At 39.0% G+C, this 20,873-nt stretch overlaps 1 protein-coding gene and 1 long non-coding RNA gene across 6 annotated transcripts in view; one reads left to right on the top strand and one right to left on the bottom strand.

Moving 5' to 3' along the window:
• Window positions 1–20,873, top strand: part of LOC111546077 — a 32,524-nt gene that overhangs the window by 10,109 nt on the left and 1,542 nt on the right. The window lies entirely within an intron of this gene.
• The window catches only part of TANK (TRAF family member associated NFKB activator), a 106,853-nt gene continuing 95,040 nt past the window's right edge, over window positions 9,061–20,873 (bottom strand). For all 5 annotated transcript variants that reach the window (XM_023217362.3, XM_023217360.3, XM_026454096.1 and 2 more), the window contains 3 exons: window positions 20,456–20,571; window positions 13,659–14,239; window positions 9,061–9,886 (listed from right to left, as the gene is read on the bottom strand). In XM_023217362.3, coding sequence (XP_023073130.1) covers window positions 9,710–9,886; window positions 13,659–14,239; window positions 20,456–20,571 — 874 coding nt within the window. In that variant the 3' untranslated portion in view covers window positions 9,061–9,709. The remainder of the gene's footprint in view (window positions 9,887–13,658; window positions 14,240–20,455; window positions 20,572–20,873) is intronic.

The following is a 20,873-nucleotide window of genomic DNA, read 5'->3' as shown; positions in this document are numbered from 1 at the left end:
ATCTCAGTTTCCCTTTCCGGCAGGGTCAGGGGTGAGAGGGAGAAATTCTCAGGTGTCACCTCCTCACCCGCCTGGAGGCGGCGGCTAGAGAGACGCCGGGGGACTCTGAAGGGGAGGAAGCGGTGTGCCACGAATTCTCTCTCTTAAATGCTCGCGTTATCACGGAGGAGACTTTATAAACATTTTAAACACAACACCAACCATTTTATCAGCAAAAGCGAGGGGAGGGGGGCGTACAGTAAATGCTGAGAGATGTTCAAGAAGCCCGGAGACGTTCCCTGCGGAAGGAGAACGGAAGAAAGAAAATTCCGGACGGAGATAGAGTAAATATTAACTCCACACCTAACCACTTCCCTAGCCCCAAACTAGGAGAGAATCTGCTAAGATTCAACTCCATATCTAGATAGCCAATGTGATGTTAAAAATAGGGTTGCCAAATATTGCATGGAGCATTCTTAGAGTAAAAAAATGGTTATCTACCTGAAATTCAAAAAATTTAACTGGGCATCCTGTATTTTTATTGGCTAAATCTGTCAATTCTAACTAAAAAATATTCTGCTGAAGAAACCATACAAGAAGGAAGGCTCATTGTCTGATGTAATCAGGTTATTGGGGACATGTTTAATGGAACCTTGCCTGGAAAAAGAAATTGAGTTTCTCCTACAGTATACTTTTGTAAGCACATGGTAGGGTGGAGGAGGAAGAAATGACTGAAGCCACTTGGAAATGTCCTTACATTATATTTGAGGAGGAAGTGGCAGTCATTGTTGCCACTTCACTAGGAAATGGAGCCGGGTTCCTTTCCTAAGGTTGGCAGACTGGGTCTGGCCCACAGAAACCCTCCATCCCTGGCCGATAGAGCGTACCCTAGCATGTCTGCAAGTGGAATGTCAGTTACAGTGGTTCCCATGCCGGCATTAGTGCGTATATTTTTTCTAAACCTTGACTATAGAGCCACGTTACCCATTGGTATTTAGTTTATTTTGGAAAAAAAGAGAACTTTAAAGGCAAAGTCTGCTTTGAAATGTATGAAAGGCTTTAACTTAGAAATAGATCTCATGAAATAGGGTCTTGCAGATGCTGAAAGAAAAGGCTTTTGCAATGTCAATGATAAAACCTCAGGAAAAAACGCAACAAAACAATGGGTCTTTGCATATTGAAGTGTGTGTGAGAGGGTGAGGAGTCAGAAGGCTGCCTTTCTGGAGGAAGCCTGCTGCTTGCATTGCTTCCCCAGCCCCAGTTAGAGAGAGCTTTTTCAAGCAAGCTTTATCACCCTTACTGATACTTTGGATCCCCAGTGAGCTAGCCTTCCTTTTAAGCCAGTTGCTTGAAGTGGTCTGAATACACCCACACAGGATGCCCCTTTATCACTGGCGGGTAGAGCTATTTAACAGCTGCAAATGGAGAAACTATTTGTCTAATGAGTGCTGTTTTCAGAGTTGATTCACCAACACTCTCAGGGGAAGATAATATAAGGCCGAGATCTCCTTCTGAGCTGCACAGCCATCTCCAGACAGTGAAGGCCAAATGAAGTATTTGGTTGGTTTAGAGAATGTTTTAGTTCCAGATCGATAGTTTTAGAAAATACATAAGCTCACTTCCAGTTCATGCTGGTTAGCTATTTTTTTTTTCCCCCAGACAAACTCTAACCTAGAATTCACAGTTAAAAAACTTAGCACTGTGGTTTGGCAGTTATGGTAAGTTTAACTCCATACTCTAGAGGTACGAATCATTTTTTATCTTCTCTCATGTTAGTTTGTGTCTACAAAAATACGTTCCATGACTTGCTCTTCCCTCATTGGAGCAGGCCAGAGAGATGCTCAACACCCAGTGGGTTAAAGTGCCTCTTCTCCAAGCAGAAATGGACTGGGGCCCTTGTTAGAGTGGTGATAAATTGACAACATTGATTGATTGATTGATTGATTAAGATGGAGTCTGGCTTTGTCCCCCAGGCTGGAGTGCAGTGGCGCGATCTCAGCTCACTGCAGCCTCTGCCTCCCAGGTTCAAGCTATTCTCCTGCCTCGGTCTCCCGAGTAGCTGGGACTACAGGCATGCACCACCACACCCAGCTAATTTTTGTATTTTCAGTAGAGACAGGGTTTCACCACATTGGCCAGGCTAGTCTCGAACTCCTGACCTCAGGTGATCCGCCTGCCTTGGCTTCCCAAAGTGCTAGGATTACAGGCGTGAGCCACCTCACCTGACCGACAACCTTTAAATATAAACCCCACTCCAGTGTCAGGTAATGTCAGGCCCCCTCCTCTCTCTGTAGTTCATTCATTTGTGTAAAAAGACTTCGGGTAGGACTTAGGCTTCCTCTGAAACAAAGTACAAAGTCAGTGAAAAACTATATTTTATTTGAGGTAGGGGTTGGTCATGGAAAAAACAATAGATTGAAAAAGACAGGAGAGCTTGAGTTGAGTGCCAACTATTTGAGTAGGTGTGAGGGACTCATTTATTCTCTTTAGATACAGTGGGGTATTTTTTATTGTTTGTTTTGTCCACACAAAAAGAAAGCTGAATTAGGCAGTCTTTAATATTTTCTTATTTTATTTATTTATTTTTTTGAGACGGAGTTTCACTCTTGTTGCCCAGGCTGGAGTGCAATGGCGCGATCTCGGCTCACTGCAACCTCCGCCTCCCAGGTTCAAGCGATTCTCCTGCCTCACCCTCCCTAGTAGCTGGGAGTACAGGCATATGCCACCATGCCCGGCTAATTTTTTATTTTTAGTAGAGACAAGGTTTCTCCATCTCTTGGTCAGGCTGGTCTTGAACTCCTGACCTCAAGTGATCTGCCTGCCTCGGCCTCCCAAAGTGCTGGAATTACAGGTGTCAGCCACCACGCCCGACCAATATTTTATTATTTTAAAAACAACTATTCCTTGAATTATTTTAAAGCGAGAAGTCATTATTTGTACACTCCTTCCAAAGGATATTAACAATATCCATTATGCTTAATTTATTATTCAAAACAAGTTTTTCCTAATAAGCTCTAAAAAACAAAGGACACATGGGCAAGTGCCAGGATATCCAGGCCTTCTAGATTCCAAGGGGACATTCAACCATGGGAGATGGGTTAAACGTCCAAGGGTTGCATAATCAGGTGCAGATTCTCTGGAGATATGTGAGTGACTTTGAGACAGACATACCCTGTAAAGGCAAGACAAGGGGATAACATGTTTGAGAACTTCCTTCAGTCCTATTATGGGATTGATACTTCAGAAAAAAGAGGACTACAATAAGATGAAAGCTACAGCTATGCAGTAAATAAACGTGGCATAATCATTCTGAATATTCTAGTGCTTGGTGCACTTTAAAGTGTGTGAATTCGTCCATGAGGAGCTCTGAGGATGGAGGAAGTTGGTAATCTAGGAACTGGTTCTAGAAATGACCCAAGAAATTTGCTTCTTTGTATTTTTTCGGTGATAGAAGGTGATGTTTCTTTTAATTTGAGGCCTTCTTCAACTGTAAGCTCCCACAATCTTTCGCTAAACAGACTTCATTCACATTCTGAATCTGGTTTTTGTCTCACACATATTAAATTTTACAAAACAGAAAGAAACAATAGAGCTTATTAGGAAAAACTTGTTTTGAATAGTAAATTAAGCATAATGGAAATAGGCACATGTTTTAGCACAATTTTTTCCCCTTTTATACCAATTGAACATTTACATCTTTTTCAAAGTGCTGTGATTTTCCCCTTAAGTCTTAAGCTGGCACCACCCACTTTCAACAAATGAGACTTACATCACTTGTATCTACTGAGATAAATTATTGTAATACTGTGGATTCCAAATGCACAGCCTTCCAAAAAAGAGTTTTAGTCAGTCACCCCTAAACTGTATAAATCAAATCAATGTGGCATTCTAAGAATCCAAAGACTACTTAATTTCAAAGACAGTGTAAATCAACTGGCAGCTCTGACTGATTTCAAATTATGCCCTGTTTTCAGAGACTGGAAACCTGTACATTCAGAGGTACACCTGACTACATGGTGTGTTATTAAGAGATATGCCCCAGGTGGAGGAATCTTCAAAGCCAATATATTTTCTTTATAACTGGTGTCAAATTGATGTATATATTAAAAAATCTTGGAAAATGATCTCAAAAAGGAAGTAACAGCCCAATGAGCCATATGTTCAGGGAACCTAACAGGTTTCCATTGGGACCAAATTTCACTTCACCTTTTTGTCCTTATGTGCAAATAAAAACTTATCTGTAAATACACCGTTAAAACAGTCATGCAAATTTGTGAGGTCTGTATATTGAGAGGAAATTACACTAAGCCTATAAAAACCAAGTTATTGGAAAATAAATAATTTGGTGAGATACATAACAACATGGAATTGAACTACATTTATTTGAGCTCTATAGATTCACAGCTTTAGAGAGACATTACTTCTATAGAATTGGTTAATGAAGCAAAGGCTGGTGAATAGTTAATAAATTGCTTAATTTTGATGCTGATGGAACATCTGAATCTCCATGTTTACATGAATAAATATAAAGTTAAAATTTGTTTTGTTGATAGATAGGTTGCTATTTTAACAGATTCAGACACAAGGGAATTTTCCAAATGCCAGCTAATACTGTAGCACCGAAAAGTCTATAATATGCCAAGGGTAGAGGCCTGCTTAGTAGTTTTCCAAAGAGTGGAAAGCAGAAAGCATTAACATTTACTTACACAAAATCCTTTATGTAACTCTTCTAAGATTTTTCAACTTAAAAACTTTAAATCATTTTGTGTGATTTTAGTAGATCTGAAGTTTGCATTCAGCTAGCTACTCTATTGGTATGCCTGGGCATATTCTAAAAAGAAAAATGATTCACTCTGTGCACTTGTATAGTTTTTCACATGACTAGAATCAATGAGGATGGTATAAAAATACCAAAATTTACTCATTTTAATTTCATTTTTGTGTACTTTTATGATATTACAAAGCAGAATAATATAAATGAAACCTTTGTGTATATATGACTGAGCTTTAGCAAACCTTATTTTAAATTGATTTTTAAAAAAGGAATAATGGTGTGAGCTGAGATCTGGCCACTGCACTGTAGCCCGGGCGACAGAGCGAGACTCCGTCTCAAAAAAAAAAAAAAAAAAAGGAATAATGGTGTGTATAAAGTTATGCAAAGATAAGGGTCAGTAGAAGAAACAATTACACTGCACAAGTATTTGGTTACTCTGGCAGTCCATCCACGGCTTACGGGGAAGGAAGTTTTATGATGTTTATAAGGATAGTTTATGTAAACCGTAACAGTAAAAATATTTTAATGGTAGGAATAAAAGTGTCTTTTAAGCGCAACAATCAGCTTTTACGGTCAAAAAGTAACAGGAGGTTGTATCAAATCTCAGGTCCCCGCCTGCATCAACAGGTACCAAAGGCTTCTTTCAGCAGACTCGGGTTCCGATGGACTCTTCGTCGGAGGGGCGGCCAAGGCACTGCTGTTTTTGACCAGCTTCTCTCAGGCCAGAGTATAGAACAGAGCGGCCAGGCGGGGAGCTGGGCCTCCGGATCTGCTCCTGCCCCCATCTACCCCGCAGTCTCCGCAGCAGCGGGGAGCGCGGCCCGCTTCTTTCCAGGACCTTCTGTCCCCACCACGGCCTTTCGAGGGAACTCTCGAGGCGCAGACGGCCCCTTAGTAAAGTCTTGGGGTCAGGAGGTCAGGCCTTGGAAGCACGGCTAATGTTAAGGCCCTTTATGTGTCTTCGCAGCTATCATTTAAACGGTGGACCGGTCGCTCTACTGAAAGAGGGGCTTCAGGGGTCTAAGGGCCGCAGCGCGGGAACCGTTGCAGAGGGGTGCTGACCTCGCCGACTCGCCGCAGGCCAGCGGGGCGCGGCCGCTGCAGGCGGGTTGGGGGCGCCTGGAGGCCTCGGGGTGGCGGCCTCGCTGGGGCGGGGCAGGGTAGGGGATCTGCGGTCAGTCCTGGAACCCTTCTTGGCCTCTGTGGCCCTGCCACTCTTTCCAGCCTTGGCTGTCCCGAGCCCTTTCTGAATTCACCTGGACCCACCCGCACTCGCTGGCCGACGCGTTAGATTCACCAGAAAGCGAGTGGGCGTGAAAACTGGGCTCCTCGGCCTGTTCCCCAAGACGTGGATCCTGGAGGGCGGGTCCTCGCCCCACCGCCCCGGGGAGTGGGCGCGCGGTGCCGACCGAGCCCTCGGGCGAACCCGCGCGGGCCTGCGCTCCGCCGGGCCGGCTCGGAGGGCCACGCGGGGGCTCCCGGCCCGCTAGGGACTCACTGGCGGTGGCTGTGTTCCACTCGCCAGCGGCGGGAAGGACGCGCGGGAAAGCGAGGGAGCAGGAAGCGGGTGGCGGCGGCGGCGCGGGGCCCGCTGGAAAGGAGGGAGCGCCGCAGGCGGGAGGAGGGAGCGCGGAGGAGGGAGGCCGGGAGGAAGGAGGGAGCGCGGCAGGCAGGCGGAGGGAGGGCTGATTAGCATGCAGCAGCGCTCGCGCGCCCGGCTCCATTGTTTTAACACCTCCCCTCTCCTCCGCGCCAATCTGTCACCGTTCAGCAGGCGAACGCTGCTGCCTCAAATGCTGCTCTTCTCAAATGAGACGGATAATTAGTTGCCCCGCACGAATGCCGCACTCTTCTCACCCCTGATTGCTATCACCTTCTTGCTCCTGGCAGTTTTGACACCTCGTAATCAGCCTGCTGCTTTTCTCTTTTCTTCCCGACTTCTGCTTCCCTCCCCCCGCTTTCCTTCCCAGTTTATTTATTTATTTATTTATTTATTTATTTATTTATTTATTATTATTTTAAATGCAATCCCGGTGCCTATTTGGGCGAGTCCTCCGCCGAGTTAACCTTCCGCGTATACATGTGTGCATTTATCTGTATATGGGAAATTGGGTGTGTGTGCGTGAGCGGGGGGCGGGCTGGCAGTTTTGCGGGAAACACTGCTTCCACGCCGAGAGAACTCGCTTCTCCTAAAGATATTTTTGGGAAGGGAGGAGTTGCGGAGAGGGACGGGAGGGGAGAGTTGGGTAGACCTCAATTAATGCTTTAAAGATCTCTTAGAAATTAACAAACTGGGGAGTCTTGGAATCTGCTGTCAGAAGCGTGTTTTCCCCTTTCTCCTCTAACAAGCACTGACAGTCTAATTACTGTAGCTACAAGCAGCTGTCGAGGCAGCAGCCGGGGAGAGGAGGCACCACAGGCTGGGCGCACCCGGCCGGCCCCTGCGCCCAGCCGAACCGCCGAAGCGCGGCCCGACTTGGGGAGGATGGAGAGGGGCAAGGCCCCGCGCCCGAGAGCCCCGGCGAGCCAAAGGCGGGTCGGCGAGCCAAAGGCGGGTCTGTGAGCCGGCGGACACGCTTATTGTTTCCTAAACTCTTTACCTTGAAGGTTAAAAGATGTGAAGAAAGGAGGGGACGAGGAGTGGGAAGAAAATCTTATAAGCTTCCATCCACCCCTTTTCTACCTCCTCGAGCTCTCCCTCCCTCCGTGTTGGTAAAATAACCACGCAACCCGGGGCTGAGGGGGCGGGGTGAGCCAGGCTGGAGTGTAAGAAAGCAGATGTCCCCGCTGGCAGCAGCCTCAGCCTCCGGGGAAAGCTGCACTGGGGGGGCCCTCCCGAGGACATTCACCTCCCACTTCTCAGGCATCCCGCTCACAACTGCCTCGCCTCGGCGGGGGTGTTTTTTTCAGACTCGGCGTTTCGCGTGTGCAGCTTTTTTACCTGAGAGCTGTTCTTACCCGGCCACGCTTAGCAGATGCCAAAAGCCAGCAGCCCCTGCACGACTCAGTCATGAGGCAGAGGGAGAGACCTGGCGGGTGCCCACTCCACCTTTAGAGCGGTGGCCCGCGCTCCCTATGTAGAGCAGGGCGGGGGCTGCTCTCCAGGCCGCCTCTTCTGTGGCCCCAAAGGGTCTCTGTCCCTCACAACGTGGAGCTTAGGGTGCCGCTGGAACCCAAAAGAAAACCGAGTTTGCTAGTCCTGCTAAAAGTGGTGGGGGCGGGGAAAGGATGGGCTGGGGAGGAAGGTCAGTGGTACACTCTGAGTCACTTTCTGAGCCATAGACTTCCCTGTGGTTGTCAGCAAGCACTTAGTAGACGTCAACTGTGTTGAGAGGAAGTCTTCCCATCTAGAAAAGGACGGGAAAAAAAGAATCCCCTTTCACGAGATAGGTACAGTGGTATATTCTGGCTGGTACACACTGGGAAGTTTTTATTTTTAATTTGTGTGTGTGTGTGTGTGTGTGGAGTGAGAGGGGAGGCTGGGTGGGCGGGAGGTGGGGGAAGGGAAGAAACTTGGATAATTGTCTAGGCATTTCCATTCAGCCCTAGTGGCAATGAAAGAAAGATGTGCATGCCTCAGAACCCTTCGCAGTGAATACCTAATAATTGCTGTCACCTTGGTGAGGAAGATGTCAATATGATGTGCTTGGCAGCGGGAGAAGTCGAGGCACCACTCTCATTCTTCCACAAGTTAAGGTTCTTCACTGTGGCACTGAGGTCTGCTCATATTCCCCCATCCCACACCCTCCAGTTTAGAGCACTTGCTTCAAGAAGGCTTAAATTTTTGAGGGTTGCAAATCAATGCTTACTTCATAAAATGGAAGCCATGCCTTAAACACTTTTAAGAATCAGGGGAAAAGAGAAACCTAAAAGGCGAGAATCATAGGGAATAAAAATGAAAGGGAAGTCTCATTTTAAACAAATTTTGCAGCCTTCTGAATTTGGTATCCACTCTCTCAAATGTCTTTCAGTGGCTATCAATCAGGCTGCTAACAATGAATAACAAATGTCTCAACAAGAATATGAACATTTCTAATCTAAGTTAACAAATATGGATAGTCCTTGCAGGGTTTTAGATTTGCTCCCATTAAAAACAAATGTTTCTTTAGAAAGTTTAGTTTGAAAAATAATTCTAAAATTCAAAGTGATTCACTGATTGTTAATAAATGTCACCAAATCTGGTCATCACCTTTCTACTACGCTACTGAAACGAAAACAAGAATTTTATAAACTTCCCTAAAAATGTGATTCCTTCCTTTTTTTTTTTTTTTATATCAGGAACAAAGGACACACTACTGATCACAATATAAGTACCTCTTAATATTTAATTAATTTCATCATGTCGCTATACACATAGTAAAATTAAAGCCAAGTATATTATTTTAAAAATCTCAAGTGTTTAAATAATTCTACCAGTTGTTTTATCACTGGACAAGAAATGTATTAGGTTTGATATTTACAAAGATGTTTATGTTGTCTGCTATTTTCTATTATAGGTTTATTCAAAGAATATCACCTATAGCATAAATAAATTTTTCAATAAAAACAAACTAAGAAAACCCTAGAAACATTTGACATCACCAAATTCAACAGCTCTCACTAGAAATCCAAGCAATAAACTTAGATATCTGAAATAAACATAAATTATGATTACATAAGTCACATATATAATTTTGAATTATAGTAATAGCACTGTAAACATGAATACAAAGGATTACAGTTTTATGCAGATTTTTTTTTGTTTTTCTTCTTTTAGGCTTATTTCTCCTTGAAAGAATAGAATGATCTTTTAAAAAAATGAAAGAGTTATACAGTAAATCTAGAAAACAATTCAAATAGCTGTGAAACTAGATTTTCCTATAAATGATCTTGAATTTAGTTTACAATCAAGTATTTATAGTATTACAAACCCCAAATCATCACATAGAACTTGGTATATCTGTTTTCAAATGTGTCTTAAGTCTCTCCATTGAAGTGTGAATTAAGATGCCGAAGGAAATCCCCTCTGGATGTAATGGATGGTGGGAAAACTGCTTGACAGAATTCACATACTCGAGGTATATGCAGTTCTGAGTCTGTGCCACTTAGTACCACCGAGTCACTGTCTTGATTAGGAAAGGGCTTCCAAATGGGCTGCAGGAAACAAACAAAAATATCTCTGTTACTTATGTTTAAATTCAAATAGCACTGGACTTCAAATTTGAATTTTTGAATGAGTTATGTATGAGCACATATATTTAATTCCCTAATATAAAAGCAAATTACTTTTCCATGAAGTTAGCATGAGGACATGACTCAATTCTTGGTTTCATAAAGGGGACAACTAAACTTTGATTAAAAGTCACTTGGGACACACACTCATGCATTTTATCATATTTAAAAAGATTGCAGCTTTAGCATGCAATTTTTAATACCCAATGATCACAACAGAAGTAGTTTTGGAACAATAGTTAATACTCCGGTCTTTTAAATTAAATTCTATCTTTTCTTTTTTACAATAAAAACCTTAACTTATAGGGGCTTTATTACACAGTACACAAGATATGATGTGTGTGTGCATTGCATCTTACTCAAAATCAATTTCACTATTGTTTATAAGCAAGTACAGTGAATACATCATACATGAATCAGCGTTATTTTGATTTTTAAAAAGAAAATTTTCCTTTTAAACTACTGAACAAATTTCACCAGTTATCTTTTATTTGTTTTTAAAAATGCAAATACATACTTAATCATTCAACAAAATCTAACACATGCAGTGTTTTGACTTCTTACTTTGCTTCTGTTATATAATAGGTAGTTTGGCCTTACTCATTCTTGTGGCTGAATAAAGTGAAACTTGTCAATAGCTGCCTGGTTAAAGAATTATGGCAAGTCATAATCTAACAGAACCACATCTACTATAACCAGCACATAAATACCCTTTCATAACTGCATTTATTCTTTTTTTTTTTAAACTTCTAGAAGGACAAGAAATAGCATTTGGCTTAATAATAGCTACATAATAGATGTTTGTTAACTGGAAAATATTTCCTTGAATTGTGTAAAACAAATTATTTTTAAAAATTTCTTTCTTATGTGGACACAGGTAAATTACTCTGACACGGCTAAATTCTGATATTTTAAGAAGAATCACCTAATAAAGTCAAATTTAAAGAGACCCCTTATCCTCCTATTACTAATATGTTTTTAAAGTCACACAGCCTAGTCTAGCACCTGACAAGTGTTACTGTTATTTCCCCTAACTTCTTTCATTCTGGTTAACCAATCATTTACATAAACAGTATATTACTGATTGAAGCATTGGGTTTCACGACATCACTGTCTTCTTATAAACAGTTTACTGGACAGCTGTGTACAATTGGTGTAAATATACAACGTCTGTCTAGGCACCCAGATACATTCAAATATCAGTATGGAGGACTTATAATAATGCTGACTCAATTCCTTTCATAAGAAATGTCAATTTTATTACAAAAATAGTAATATTTAAAACAAATGTTATAAAATTTAGGGTAAAAATAACTTTCTTTGGAAAAACTTCTTTGGTAAAAGTAGTAAAAATTGTGAGCATACAAGCAAAAATCTAGTTAGAGTTAACTTGATTCTAATTTTAATGTTTTCAGTTTTAAACAAAAAAGTACAAATCACTGTAATAGGAAATTGATATGGCCAGAAATAAAAGATTATTAAAGATAGTCCTTATTTATATAAAATAGCAAGAAATTAAATCAGAAGCAATTTAGGTTCTAAATTTGGTAAGCCAATCTTCTGCTCCCAATTTACCTATTAAGTCCATATTCATTTTTCTCTATTAAGAACTTTTAGTTCAGATTTGATCTCTTCATAGAATTTAGTTGGGATCCCACTCACTGACTCAGCAAAGTAAAAACGAAAATCACATAGAACAATAATAATCTGATACACTTTAGTCTTGGTTATGATAGCTGAATATATAAAATAGATGTTTAGTAGTAATGATTGATATAAAGTAAAAATTTAAAATATGCAGTCAAAAATCTCACTTCTCTTTGTTACTATCTACAAACAACTCAGGATTTTAAAAAAATTATTATTATTATTATTTTGAGACAGGGTCTTGCTCTGTCACCCAGGCTGAAGTGTGGTGGCACCATCACAGCTCACTGCAACCTCGAACTCCCTAGCTCAAGCAATCCTCCCACCTCAGCTTCCCAAGTAGCTGGAGACAATAGGCTCACGCCACCACAACCAGCTACAAATATCTATATATCTATACGTATTTGTAGAGACAAGGTCTCACTATGTTGCCCAGGCTGGTATCAAATTCCTAGGCTCAGTCAATCCTCCTGCCTCGGCGTCCCAAAGTGCTGGGATTATAGGCATGAACCACCGTACCCGGCCCAACTCAGGAATTTTGTACTTATACTAGCTTGTATAATACCAGCTTTATTAATACAAATAAAATAGCTTAAAATGATTTTTTTAAAAACTCACTTTAAGAAGTATTCTTTCCATCCTAAACTGTAACATGGTCTTCAAAACAAACTAATTTCTTTGCTTTTTCTGCCAAAATAGCAATTATCTAACCTTATGCCCCATGTCTTGTGACAACTCAACACTAATTCTCCTGAATTTTTTAAGCTGAATACTTTTCCATCAAGTTGTAATCACATACCAGCTGTTTCCCTTGCTGTAGTATAGAAAGCAAATGTACAATGCAGGGTGCCATCTACTGAAACATGAATGCACAGACTAGTAAAAGAACAAGCAAGACATATAATAGAGAAAAAAGTAACAAGCATTAGAACTGATGCACTTCACAGCTCCACAGGAATTCTACTTGCAATAAATGAAATTGTTTAATTTGTTTCATTTAGTAGCAACTATAACAGAGACTATGACGTGAAATAAAGTATAATGAACAAGAACATAAGTGAGGTTATAATTAAAACTTATTGTCAGCCATGCCTAGTTTTTCCCACTACTAAAATATACCACAGCTTGACAACTGCCTTCTTTGCATGCTGATTTAAGTCTATAACCTATAAGTGTACTTAAAGCAAAAGGGTATTAACAACTTAAAAAAAAAAAAAAATCTCAAGGCAAAGAGAAATCAGACAAATGTTTGCAAGTTACATAGACATTTACATCAATCTATTTTCATAAGTTTCTGTTTTTTGTAAAAATTTTATAGTTTTCATTTGCTTTCAGACATTAAACTTTTTTTTTAACTAAAAGAATCATTCTGTGATAGAACTTAAATCTAAAAGGGAGGGCAGGAGTGGTTTGGGGGATATAAGTCTGTGAGATTTAGAAGCATTAAATAAAATATCTGATATCATACACATGCAGAGACTATTTTAAAAATATACTAGGCTACATGTTCATTTCTAGATTAGCAACCAAAACCAAAACTAAACCCTACAGATCTATGTACTATATAACTGAGGATATAGTAGAAGTATTCATTGAAAGATAGTTCACTTATGTTGATAAACAGGAATGTAAGATGCAATTATTTACTTAAGATCATGAATTCTTATAAAGATGAATATGATATACACAAACTATTAAATAAAACAGCATTTGTTTCACACTATGAAATTTAATAATCTCATTAATCCTGAGTAAACAAGCTTTGAATAAGGAACTAAGAAAGTGACACCACAATAGATATGGAAAAGGCTTAACATGAATTTTTAAATGACATAAATTCTAAGGTACTGTACAATAGTTTTACCATATTCAGCTTTTTTAATTTTATGTCATTTATTATAGGACTTGTTTTTCTGAAACCCCTAACTTTGGCTAGTCAGTAGTTTAAAAAGGATGTCTGATAACGTAAAAGAGATGCATATCTGTGCATGTATGGCAAAATGTGTCTTCACACATAATAATATATTTGTTAACGCAAAACAGTTACCTGCTGTGGTCCTCGGACAGCTTTTCCCGGGGAATCGAGTGAGGGAAAAGGTGCATCAGATGGGTCCAGAAGTGGGAAGGTATTTACATATAATGCATTATGGTCTCCAGGTGGCAAACACGTAGCTCTATCCAGAGTTGTCCTGATACAAGTGTTTACAAGATTTGAGGGCTTTGTTTTGTCAGTTGTTTTAAGGTTTTGTATAGCTGAAGCTATTGGGTCAATTCCCTGAATTTCAAATAAAGTTTCTTCTGTTTTAACAAAGTTCCCTGGGTTGTCTCTGAACTCCGTATTAAATTTCTCTTGGCACATTGCCTCAGACGTGGCAGGACTAAGGATGCCGGGTCTCTCTGGAGTGCTATGTAAGAAAGTCGAGTCATTGTCCATAGGTGGAAACTTGACATTGAATTTAGAAAGTGATTCAAAAGAGGTGTCTTCCTCATCTCTGCACAGTCCTCTTGGTGTGACACATGTGATGGATGGTGCACCTCTATTTATATCATCTTTAGCCTGAGGCTTAAACAGCGCCTCTTGTTTATCTGTTTTATCCGTACACTGTATAGGCACAGAGCACTGTGTTTCTGCAGGGAGAACACAAAAGAGAAACAGTCACATTCAAATCATTTAAAAAAAAATCTGTTCAATCAGCTTTGGACAGATTATTATTATTATTTTTCTATTGGTTTTTATAGCAAATGAAGACAACTGGGATTTTAAAATTTGCTACCATCTTACACAGAATATTAGGAGTCTCCAGCGGGTGAACTGAAACACAGCTTATTAGTTGCAATTTAACTACTTTGTCTTTTCTTAGGTCTTTTGCTGTAAGCTTTGCATCTTGTTCAGTTACACTGCTCCAAGCTTAAAAACATTTGCTTGTAGTGTATACATTTAAACATTTTTGTCAGTAACAGAAGCTATAACTGTGTTTGCTTAGACAAATAAGTTGTTAAAAGGGAAAATCTTACTAGGTATATCTAAAATTAGGTCATTTATTATTGTCACTGTCTAACTAAGTATATCACTAATCAGTTTAGCCACTGTCTGCTCTCAATAATCCATGTGAAGACTGGTGGTTGCAGGAGTTGGGAAAAGGAAGACAGTGAAGGCAAAGGAAGGATGAAACATTGTGATGCATGTTAAGAAAACTGCGGATGAATAGATTATTTTCTCATCTTATATCTTTTTTTTAAAAAGACCTCTGTAAATAACAGGTAAATATCTGGTAGATGAAATAGCCTCTGTAGCTCATTTAACTAGAGCCACTTATCCAACAAATTCAGCTTTCTAGGACACAGTCAAAAGCCAGAAGGAAAGTAGAGCTTCTGAGGAGCCAGAATTAGAGCCACAAGGTTCATAGATACGTGAATTTTGTTCTTACTGTCATTTTAGATTTATTCTAACAAACCTGATGGTATTTCCCTAGCTCATAGCTGGTTTGAAACAGCAAATTAAAAGGGAATATGAGTTGCTAAAGGCAGACATAGATATCAACAGGAACTAAAAGCATAGGAAAAGACAGGAAAGACAAAAAAGCTGATACAAGAACTTAGAAAACACTACAGTCTAATACAGGGCTAATGAGTGCTCAATACAAAAAAACAATAATCCAAGTACTCTCCATCTTGATGATTCTGAGACACTAGAAAAAGCCAAATTAAACTCTACAATGTCCCTTAAAGAAGGCACTGAAGTTGGTAATGCATGTATTTTAAGGATTGTCATCAGCACTGTTGAACATTCACAAATGGAGACATTACCAATGATGCAAATTTAGGTAGACAGGGTATACAGAACACAAGGTATACAAAGTGTCTGTACAGGTTAGTAGGCGCTTAACAAATGTCAGTTCCTTTATATTCCTTTGGTCTTGGCAGTCTCATGACACCTCTGTCTTTTGCCACAGCACATTCAAATATAATATATTTTTTTCTGTTTGGATATGTGTAGTATAATGCAACCAATTTCTTTGGTTCATCTTGTTGTATACTTACTCCCTCTCTTTATACCTCTCTTCATACCATCCTTTCTTACTGGATTATTATAACAGCCTTTAAACTGCTTCCTTGCCTCTAAATTTGTCTCATATCCAATCTGTTGTCTTCATTGCAACTTCCCCTCCATCCCTCGTTCTCAGAGTAGTTTTTCTAGAATACTAATCTGACCACGTTACCTTCCTAATAAAATCTTTTGATGGCTCTACAAGCCCCTCAGATCTCAGAAAAGGCTTATCGACTGTTCATTACTGGCCCCTGGTCACCTCTCCATGCTCATCTTTCACTCCATACTCTGGCTATAATGAACTTCGTATAGTTCCCCAAAATAGCCACACTCTCTTGTCTTTGCACCTTTGCACATGCTGTGCAGACTGCCTGAAGTGTCCCCTCCCATCACGCTTTGCCCAACTCTTATTTGTCCTTCACATCTTGGCTCGGACATAAGTTTCTCTGGATGACTCTCCCATGACTCTTGGATGCCCTGAGGACTGAAACATTCTGTTACATAGTTATGTGTCGCTCAACAATGGCACATTTTGAGAAATGTATTCTTAGGCAATTTTGTCATTGTGCAAACATCACAGAGTGTACTTACAGAAACCTAGACAGTATCGTCTTCTATACACCTACACTATATGGTATAGCCTATTGTTCTTAGGCTACAAAGCTATACAACATGTTACTGTACTGAATACTGTAGGTAACACAATGGTATCTGTGTATTTCAACACTGAAAAGGTACAGTAAAAATATGGCATAAAAGATAAAAAATGGGTACGCCTATATAGAGCACTTACCATGAATGGAATTTGCAGGACTGGAGGTTGCTCTGAGTCAGTGAGTGAATGGTGAGTGAATGTGAAGGCCTAGTATTACTGTACATCACTGTAGACTTTATGAACACTTAGGTTACACTAAATTTACAAAAAAAATAAAGTGTGCTACAATGTAACAACAGCTACCTACAATGTCACTAGGGTGATATGAACCTTTTTTTTTTTTTTTTTTTTTTGAGACGGAGCTTTGCTCTTGTTGCCCAGGCTGGATGGAGTACAATGGCGTGCTCTCGGCTCACTGCAACCTCCACCTCCCAGGTTCAAGTGATTCTCCTGCCTCAGCCTCCAGAGTAGCTGGGATTACGGACATGAGTCACCATGCCCGGCTAATTTTATATTTTCAGTAGAGACGGGGTTTCTCCATGTTGGTCAGGCTGGTCTCGAACTCCCAACCTCAGGTGATCTGCCCAGCTCAGCCTCCCAAAGTGCTGGGATTATAGGCGTGAGCCACTGTGCCTGGGCTGATATGAACTTTTAAGCCCCATTATAATCATATGGGGCCATGATTGTATACGCAATCTGTTGTTGACTGAAAATGTCATTTGGCACATGACTGTATTTCCAAGTATAACTCTCTTTCTCCCATTAAAGTAGGTTTTTTGAGGTCTTAAACTATGTTGTTTCCCTCTAACTCCAGACCCCTGCCCAGTGTCTGGCACGTAGTATGCCCCTAACAAACGAATTCTGAATGAATCTGTCATCTCTCCCTTACAGAGCCTACTATAATAATCAACATTTACCAGATATTCTGTGACTAGAAGTGCTATAGTAATTGTGACCAAGCTTAATTGTTTAGCTGGATTTCTTTAGCCTCTGAGGTTCTTAAAGTCCATTAACTCTCGAGTAGTCATTCTTCCTGGCAGTAGACTTGAAAGTGGTAGGAAAGTCAAGGAAGCAGTACTGTTTTTGTAGATGACATTTGCTAGTTGCAAATAACAAATCAGGAAAATCAACTGTTGAGGTAATCAGATTCTGTAACACCCGAAGAAGAGAGACTTATCAAATGATCTTCACAAGGAGAACAACAAGGTAAATGCTGAAGAATCTGCTGCTGTTGCTAATGGCAATGACTATTAACATTAATAGCACTTCCACATGGCAAGCACTATTATAATAATTGTATGTACATTAATTCATATAATACTTAAAGTAATCCTGAAGTAGGCACTATTATTATCCCCACTTTACATGTGAAGCAACTGGTTGGAGAGGTTAATTCAAAGGCCACACAACTATAATAATAAGTGGCAGATCTGCCACTGGAACCTAGGTGACCTAACTCTAGATTTGTGCTCTGAATCATTATGCTAAATTGAACATGTTGGTTTCTAGATATAGAGAGAAGTCCCCAAATTGACAGAAATGTGCTTTGAATTATTTTTCCAGCAGTTGATCTATCCCGGCTTTGAACAAAACGTGGAGAAATCAAACAACTCTAAAAAAACAGGTATTTTCTTTCAGCAAAGCTAGCTGGCATAAAACTCAGCCACATTAAAATAATCTGAGTTAATCTGCTCAAGCAGTGAGAGTTAATATCTATTAAAAAATTTAAACCTTAGATTTCTAATGCTACTAGAAATCTAAGCTGAGACAACTTAAAACTCAAATGAGATGCATGAAAGCACTTGTCATCCTGACACCATATTGAGAAACATGATCAGGTGAGCAAATAGCTTTTCTATTTTGTCTATTTTAAGAATACTTAGTTTTGCAAGGAAAAAGTAAAATGGGAAACATTTTTAGATTTCTAAATTTTAAATATAGGCTATCCATTTAGTTACTTCTCAGTATAATTACTTTGTATATTGACAAAAGAAAAAGACCTCATGGTTGTTTGTCACCCTTCTCATGGATGTTTGTTACCCTTAATCCTATATTCTTCTTTCCTAATCTCTACTGAAATTGGACACTCCTTTCTGAACCAAACAGTACTTTATTTGAAGCTATGGATAAACATACACTTTATGTTTATCATTTCTCAAGTCTACTGCCATATGTAGATGAGTAGAAAAAACAAAGTAATAATAAAAAGGAAATGTAAAAATTCTACTAACTCAGTATCTTCAAATGAATCATCTGGTTATTCAAAAGCAAACATCAAACTTTAATACAAAATAACACAGGGACAATACACATACCTTTTCCCAGATATATTATGCAAATCATATTTGAAATAGTTCTTCTATATTTTTATACAGTATAGCATACATACTTGGAAACCATGAATAGGCATCTTTTCAAAAACTATTTTTTCCTTTCTCCTTTTGATATACTACTGTCAGAGCATAATATTTATTTTGGTTTCTCTTTGGACCCCAGCAAAACTTCACTAGAGTCTGTAGCACAAAATATTTTGAGAATAATATATTTATTATTTGTGACACTGTTAATATAAAGCATAAAAATAAAGCATCAGGAAGCAGTTTTAGTGGAGAAGAAATTGAAGTTAAACACTCAGTGTTCTAGTTGACAGATACATACTCAGATTTAGACCTGTGCAATTTAAAAATGGTCAAAGTATTAAGCCACTGATAATGAGGTAAGTTTTCTGTGTAACAAAGAGTATATCACCATTACAATGCCTTGAAAAGATGTTGATGTTCAAAAAAGCATGTTTATGAATTCTAGGTACTACATCTCCACAGCTAGCATATTTTAAACAGAAATAATTCACTTACTTCAGAGGTACCTAGTGACTTTAGTCCATACAAAAGATCAATTTCTCATGAAAATGACAAAAATTCAGGTGAAGAAAAGAGTTGTTTTTGGGGAGGTGGGAGAAGGGAGAGAAAGAAACAAATTATATATGTCTATCTACAAAGATTGTTTTGCTTCTGTAATACCACATTGTGTAACTTTTCTGAAAATAAAATGGTAGTAGTAGCAAAAAGTAAATTTACACTATAAAATTATTTTAAATAGCCTAGATGTAAGAGCTGCAAGAAATGGAAAGTGATCTTTAATTAAAGGGGTGTTAGTCAGCAAGACTACTCTCTCAGAGTGAAAACTGTAAATCACATCCCTTGGGAATTGTCTGCAGAATACTCAAATCACAAGGGTAAAGGAGAATTTATCATTATAAATGATCAGTTTACCTTCCTTTTGTTTGCAGAAGTGTTTGGTTGCCAGACCCAATCCCTTGTATTTTGCTATTCATATAGAACTACTGAAGCAAACACCAGGAAGCCAGTCTGAGGATTTAGGAAAGGGTGGAGCATTTATAAAACATACTATAACACATGTGTAAAACAAACGTTCCTTCTAAGTTGTATTTTATACTAAATGTATACTTTGTGCATTAAACAGGACTAGCACTCAGGAAATCTGAGTGTCACATTTTTATTCTTGAACCAAATGAGTTCAAGGAATTCTTGAGCCCAGGAGTTCAAGGCTGTAGTGCACCATCACGCCTGTGAATAGCCACTGTACTCCAGTCTGGACAACATAGCAAGATCCTGTGTTTAATAAAAAAAAAAAAAAAACCAACAGAAAAAAACATCTATCCATAGTGTATGTAATGAACTTTCAGGCAGAAGTTACAAACAAACCTGATGTTATAATTTTACTTAGCTCATATAATATGGTAGTGTGGCTTCAAGGTCGCTTATTCACATAAGAGTTAATGTTTAATAAGTCCCCCAAACAACAACTGAAAACTTTCAGGGATGTAGTCCATATTTATTTTGTATTTTTTAAGGTGGGATTTCTCATTAAGATAATTAGTAATTATGTCTTTCAATTCAATCTATATAGTACCATATACAACAAAGAGAAAAAAACCAACAAATACATATGTAATACACTACAGAACTTACACAGCATGTACACATTCAAATATACGTGGATGAGGGGTAAATTACAGATGCTACATAATTAATAGGCATTCAGGAATATTTTCACATTCAAAAAGGGATCAGTTTCAATCAATCAAATCAATATTACTATAAATTAAATTAAATCTTACCAGTTGCAGTGTCTGGTATATTAAGTTTGCTTAAGTGGTCTTTCTGTGCTTTTGCTAGCATACATATTCTATGAAATTCTTCTTTCAGATCCCAGAAAGTCTTCTCTATATTACCACTAAAAAATAAAAATCAACATTTTAAAATGTAAAGCTATAATTTCCAAGTTTTTTAAATAATCAAACTTATGTAGTACCATTTTATATGCCACAAAATATTTAAAAGTTAAAAAAAATTTTTTAATTCCTAGACAATATCCCAAAAACCAGCTTGTGTTTGTAGAGGGCCAGGCACAAAGTAAGTGATAAATTAAAAGTTTTAATACATAAATATAGTATAGTCTAGCATATCTACTTATTCATATATACACTAATGCTGGCTGTCTTATTCTCACATTAGAAATTTCAATGCATTGACTTT

The sequence above is a fragment of the Piliocolobus tephrosceles genome, chromosome 11 (genome assembly GCF_002776525.5).
Source record: "Piliocolobus tephrosceles isolate RC106 chromosome 11, ASM277652v3, whole genome shotgun sequence".
Classification (NCBI taxonomy): Eukaryota; Metazoa; Chordata; class Mammalia; order Primates; family Cercopithecidae; genus Piliocolobus; species Piliocolobus tephrosceles.
The sequence above is the reverse complement of the archived record's forward strand: the minus strand, read 5'-3'. Positions and strand labels throughout refer to the sequence as shown.